The sequence below is a fragment of the Camponotus floridanus genome, unplaced genomic scaffold, assembly GCF_003227725.1.
Source record: "Camponotus floridanus strain SB8 unplaced genomic scaffold, Cflo_v7.5 scaffold38, whole genome shotgun sequence".
Taxonomy (NCBI): Eukaryota; Metazoa; Arthropoda; class Insecta; order Hymenoptera; family Formicidae; genus Camponotus; species Camponotus floridanus.
In genome coordinates, this window is record NW_020229525.1 from 119129 (window position 1) to 126063 (window position 6935).

Below are 6935 nucleotides of genomic sequence, written 5' to 3' on the forward strand. Positions count from 1 at the left end.
GTGCTATCCATTTTCATCTTTAATAAATCATAGCATAAAGCAGAATTCTACTATATCTACATTTAAAATACATTTGTACTTGTTGCAGCTGAATTTCTGTTAGTGGCGTCCCGGCTAGGAATAACACTCCAACTAAATTTACGAAATGTCTGTTAATATATATTATATGAGCGCGTTACCTTTCATCGATAAAATATTGTTAGCTTCCTGTTTCAAATCGTCAACAAGATATAAAATTTGTATAAAATTTTTTTTCACGAGATTTATAAAACCTTTTAAAAAAAATCTTACAAAGGTAAAAAAATACAAGTACATAAAAAATATTCCACCTTGTATGTAACAAAACGTTTAATAAAAATATACTCTTATAACAAATAATTTATAAAAATTTTCTCTCAAAAAATATATAATTTTCCTAAAAAAAATCAAAACTAAATATAAAATCAATGATTAATTAGCCAAGTACATTGAAGCAATTGATAGGGATTTGTAATTTGAAATATTTGTCACAAATTCAATCATGCATTTATATATTAGATTCTCGACAAAATAAAAATGAATTTCAAAATAAGTTCCAAGTAAATTTGGAACTAAAAAAATTAAGACCAAAACAACTTATAAAAACTTGGCGTGCTCGGGTCGTATTACAATTCATATATTTCTATAATTGAAATTAATTACAGGTATATAATTCGCAAACTTTGTAAAATTATATGTATTATAATGTGACCCGAGCACGCCAAGTTTTTGTAAGTTGTTTTGGTCTTAATTTTTTTAGTTCCAAATTTACTTGAAACTTATTTTGAAATTCATTTTTATTTTGTCGAGAATCTAATATATAAATGCATGATTGAATTTGTGACAAATATTTCAAATTACAAATCCCCTTCAAATTGCTATCAAGGGATATTGTTTTTATATTATTATATTATTTTTTATATTATTATTATATTATTATATACTTTTATAATATTTTTATATTATTATATCATTATTATAATTGTTTTTATATTATATAACCGCACAGGTAACAATACTATTTTCTTATAATAGAAATTTTTAGAAAAATTTCTATTAAAGTACAATATTTTAAAAATGTCGATAAAATATATTGTATACTTTGCTACAACTGTATAGTTACAGAAAATATAATTATAATAAAATTTTCACACATTAATTATTAATATTTTATGACATTATTTTTCTAAAATATATTACATTAATATTATTACATCAATTTCTCATAATATATCATTTTTATCGTGCGTTTTTTCTTTGGATACATTTTGTAAAGTTTATAAACTTTTTATTAGATATTTTTTATTGTTCTTTTATTTTACATATGTTATATAATTTGTATTTATATAATATGTATTTATCATTCTTAATTATTTATTATTCGTAATTGTTTTGCATATAATTTTCCAATTATTATACTAAAAGTATATAAATTGAATTAAATTTTTATTTGTTCAAATTTAATTTTGTTTTTAAATGATATGTATTTATCTTTTAGTCAATTATATATATTTAGTTTTTAGTCGCATACAGACAAATCATATTATCGAAAACTTTTATCATATAATTGAAAAATTTTAATAATGTTAGCTCTTTCTATTATCTTTTATTTCATTCGACACAAATTTACAAGATGTCGTTACTTATTCTTCAGGCTACCATTTGCTCGCTATAGAACTCAAGTCTTCTCACCTTTTATATTTCCCTCACCTGTTACCATGGAAATTGTCACCATGGAGATTAGAATACCGTGAACAAAACAAACCAATCAGAGATCTATGAAACAGATGATTGTATAGTTCTTGATAACTTTAAAGCGAGAAATCTAAAAATTTTGTACAATACACATGTTAAAAAACAGTAATTTAAATAATTCAAAACTCTGTATTGATGTAAATAAATTATGTAAACGAGTTTCTGAATAAAATCCTTCTGTAATCGACATGTCTGCCTCTCATATCGACTTCATAAGTGGATCGACGCAACATTCTCAAGACAAAGCCGACCAAGATCTCGGCCTTTGCTATGCATATCCGGTGATCAATGAAGATCGTGAAACGAGCAACGTGCTTGTAAAAAGTCGAGGCACCCTACGAGTGTCGGATGACGGAAATTTATCGGCCACGGAGGACGGATTGTACGTGTCCGAGAATCCCCTTACCAGCAAGATAATCAAGCCTTATCAGCTCGACAATGTCAAACGACTGGACTACGAATCGCGGCCGCGATTTCGCGAGAAGCTCGTGGAAATCGCGATACGCGAGATTCGCGTTCACTCGCCGCGCGAGCATCAATCGAGCAACACGACCGAAAAGATCGAGATTACCTCGGTGTCTATTCTGTTCAAGGGAAGACCAGTATGCAAAGTAAACAGCCCGTTCAACAGACAATTGTACAAGCTGTTGATCAGAGATTCCGAGCACCACGATCTCTCGATAGAAGTGCACACGCGACACGGTGAGTCCAGCGTGCTTCCATTACCGTTGCCCCAACGTTGCAAGGTCAAGGATTATAAGACAGACATAGACTTCGCGATTGGCGGCCGTTCGCATGGGATACACGCTGGGATCGTCGCCTGCACTATTTCTCTATCAACGTATGGCTCTATTGACGAGCCAAAAGAAAACAGCGGGTGTTATCTTTACAGACCGAGCAACGATCCGAACGATCCGCAAAACGGCCTTTCTCTGCTGAGACCGCAGAGGAAACGTCCCACCAGCAGAAAAAACGTGGAATATTTTTTGCTGGAAGATCCGACTTTGATCTTCGACGTTTCCGACGTCAGACCAGCTCGTAAGTCGTCTCCTCTGGAATCTAAACATTCGGACATCGTAGTGACCGAGCATCCGGCATTTTCTCTACTAGATGTATCCTTCAGAAATCTTTTCCGCTCTAATCGACCGCTCAGACCGTCGTCCAGCGCTCATCACAGCAGGCATCACAACGTCGGAAGAACAATTCTCACCGTTAACGTGTTGCGAGGGGTGGAGATACCGGTGAGGGAGGAATCGGCGCTCGTCTCCCCGCTGCTGGAGGTGGAATGGGGTAACATTGTTCGTGCAACCTCGGTCGCGGACGGGCCCGCGCCCGTCTGGCAGGAGACCCTACATTTGGATCTACCCAGACAAAACGGAGAGCACTGCATCAAGTTCCGCTTATATGATCAGCACCCGGTATGGGGCCAACAGTGGCTGGGCGAGGCGAGGATCCCGCTCGAGCGTCACAGGAACTATCAGGAACTCGAGCGTTGGATCGCTCTGTCACCCCTCTTTAGTCCAGCGTTGCTGTTCGGTTACGCGCAAGCCAGCCCGGGACAATCGCACACCAGAATTTACGTGCTGATGAGGCTGGAGCAGCCTGGAAGCTCAATGGAAGCTAGCGCTATCGACGCTCTGTCCAAGGGCGTCCAACGTTGCTTGGCGCATCCTTATCAAATATCTGGCATAGAAACCCCTGATGATGCCGCTCGACTCGTCATGCTTCTATCGTCGTTGCCTATTCATTACGGCCCGGTCCCGCCACGCCAAGCTTTGAACGTGAATAAGGTTGATCATTATGGCAGAGCGGCTTTGCTAGCGACGTTGTTGCAGGGTTTTGGCTTGCAGTCCTTCGTATTGTTGGGTACATGCACAAATTTGATATGATATTTAAATTCCAATAATTTAAATATCGATAATATGAATAATATATTTAGTTTAAGTTAATTTTAATTCAACGTTATCAAAGTTTCATGTCTTAATATTTATTGTATTTATATTAAATCAAATTTATTATATTTTAAATTTATTATAATTTATTTAAATTTATTATATTAATATCTTTCTAGTCCCCTTCTTTACATAATCATCAACAACACATAAGTCAATTAAAGCTAGAATGCAGATCAAAATAGATGTCATGTTTTATGTTTGTAAATATTTCAGGTTCTTCGCAGATAAGTAAATGGACCGCATATGTTTTGACTACTCAGGAGCATGACATTGTTCTATGGGATCCCGAGATCGGGAAACATTATAAATTAAGCGACAGTTGTTGTACATTGATGAAGGTGTCCCGTTTAATCAATCACTCTGGCGTTAGTATAAAACAGTGATACAACTTTTATGGATCTCTAAGTAACGACACAAAAGCTCACGCAGACTCGTCTTTCCATCATCGTTTATTCATCTCCTTTTTATGGTTCTTTTATTCCTGTCTTTATTTTATGAGCGTTTGTCGTTTTTTTCAGATATGGGAAAACACGCAAAGGTCCACTCTGCCCCATAATTTGAAATACAATGTGACGATCAGCAAAGACTGGCGACCGATCGTACCTGTCACTACGTCATCGAACGTCCATCGATCCATTCAGACACTGGAATTAACCGTCACGGCCGAGGAAGATGTGCAGCTGCGAGAAAAGTCGTCGCAAATGGAGCAATATTTACGAGACAAATTATCGGGTTTGCGCAGCGCTCTCGGTTCGACGACGATATTTAATCGTCACGCAATGAACGTCTTGCGTGGGTTCATCTCCGATATCCCGAACGACGTGAAATATCAATTGGACAAGCGTGACCTGAAGCAATTATTCAGAGCCTACCATACGCACGGTTTCGTATTGAATCTGCGTCAAGCTACCCTTGACGAATTGGCGGAACAAATAGCCGCCACGAGGGTCCATAATATTACCGGTCCCGTCGAATTTGCTCTTGTTTGTCATGTACAACGATACGTCGGTAAGACATCTTCAATATGGTTAGCTCTAGCGATTTTACGGAATCGTTAATTTCTGATTGTCGATCGATGATCTCGTCGATCTATAAAATATATTGAGATATCTTCAATTATAAAAGATAAATAAACTTAGAATTAAAATGCTAATAACAGTTACAACAGAAACAAAACCGTCGTTGAGGGAATAAAAGACTGACTTTTGATACGTATTATTATTAAATATTAAATAACCGAATAGTAATTTTTGACTTTTTTTAAAATTAATCATTATATCTATTTTTAATATTTACTGATAAGAATCAATTAAATTAACAACTTTAAAGAATTAATTAAATTATAATTAAAATATAATATTATTAATTATTAATATTATTAATTAAAATATAAATTTAAAGATATTTAAATTTTCTTAAATATATAGAAGTGTAAATATCCTCTCATTTGTTCATTAATAATTTTATTTTTAATTTTTAGAAAAATTTATCTTATATATTCTTCTCACATAATCTTAAACAATCTAATTTGATATTAATAAGTAATAATTTTAAAGAAATTAAAAATGATGGCAAATATTTTTTCTATTTATCATAAATTATATTACAATCATAAATTATATTATTTATCAAAAATTATATTACGAATTATAAACTTCTTTAATATATAGGAATAAATATAAAATATGCAAATTGTGACTGAACATAAAGTCATGTGTGTCATATATGTCATATATGTCATATTTTCCATGTGAGAGAATTATTCCTATCTAAAAATTATTATTAATAAGATTTTTTTATGTTGTATAAATAACATTGGATTAATAAATAGAAGAAAAACTCAATGGAATTAAACATGTATTTCATTTCATTCGTACTATCGAATCAAACTATTTAACATTTCCTCGATGCTTCGTCTTTTATAATTGTATATCGTTATATCATAAAAGATTATGTCATAGAATTAATTGCGTTTAGTTGTCATCATGCGTCTAGTGCAATTTTCTTAATTCCATGATATACCGTTCCTTTTTTAAATTAGGGAAAGTTTTATTTTATATATATATATATATATATATATATATATATATATATTTGTATATTATGTGTACAATAAATATAATTATACAATATGTATACGAAAAGAAATTATTTCATTTAACATTTAATCAAGAACACAAAGAAAAATTATTTCGTAATATTTAATGATTAGAAATTGAATATTAATGGAAAACTTTATATAGAAAGAACAGAAAAATAAACGTGAATCGTAAAGAATTAACATAATGCATTTTTTTTCGTTTAAACATTGCGCAGCAATGCCACTTTTATAACAATTGCATCATCCGTTACATTATGTGTGGGTACGTGTACGTGTGTGTATGTGTGTATATATGTATATGTGGATAATGAAATAAACACATTAATAATAATATAATTACTAAAAGAGATTGAGAAGTATGTATATTAGGAGGAAACATACAATTCGCGCAAATAATAACGAGCCATCATTACTTACGATTATCTCGTAACTTATGCAAGGGCTAAGAGTTGCTGTATCTGTTCCGGGGATAAAAATGTAAATTGCACCGTGGATGAAAAGCAGATTCTACGTGAATGAGGGAAAACATGTTGTGATATGAACGTTTTCCCTGTTTCTCTGCAAATTTTTCTCTCTGCTTCTACAATTTTTTACTGCTATCGTAATTCTTACTGCGACAAAAACGCCTCATTTGCATATGTACACACCTGGATTACTCGTTGTAGAAAAGTGTCCGTATAAAAATCTGCGTCTAACCGATCGAGATACGTTGTTTTTGTTCAAAAATATACGTCGTTTAGAAACGAATAAGAAATCTATCGTTTATCCAAATGTGTAATTGTTTAATAAAAATGGTCGGATTTTTATAAATCTCCCACGAATCTCTATTTTGTGCGCGAATCAGTTGAAAATTAATTATGTTATAGGCTTTCCGCGTGTTATTGATACATTTCTAAATGTTTATGCATACAAGATTCATTTGTAATACCGCTCGCGAAATTTAATTCAATCAATTACTAAGTAACGATAAAATTGACAAGAAGAAGAATAAGAACCAAATTGGAGCGCAAATTTTTTTTTTCTTATCAATATATTCTAAAATATTTAATAAAGTATTTACTAAAGTATTTATATATTTTAACGAAATTAAATATTTTAGGATATAT

General features: G+C 32.5%; 1 protein-coding gene across 1 annotated transcript; it reads left to right on the forward strand.

The window, feature by feature from the left end:
- Window positions 1-1915: 1915 nt before the first annotated feature.
- On the forward strand, window positions 1916-4961 carry LOC105253414. Its single transcript, XM_011261444.3, has 3 exons — window positions 1916-3639; window positions 3942-4093; window positions 4247-4961. Exons 1-3 carry the CDS (start codon window positions 1962-1964, stop codon window positions 4784-4786), a joined length of 2370 nt encoding a protein of 789 aa, XP_011259746.2. The 5' UTR covers window positions 1916-1961; the 3' UTR covers window positions 4787-4961.
- Window positions 4962-6935: the final 1974 nt, after the last annotated feature.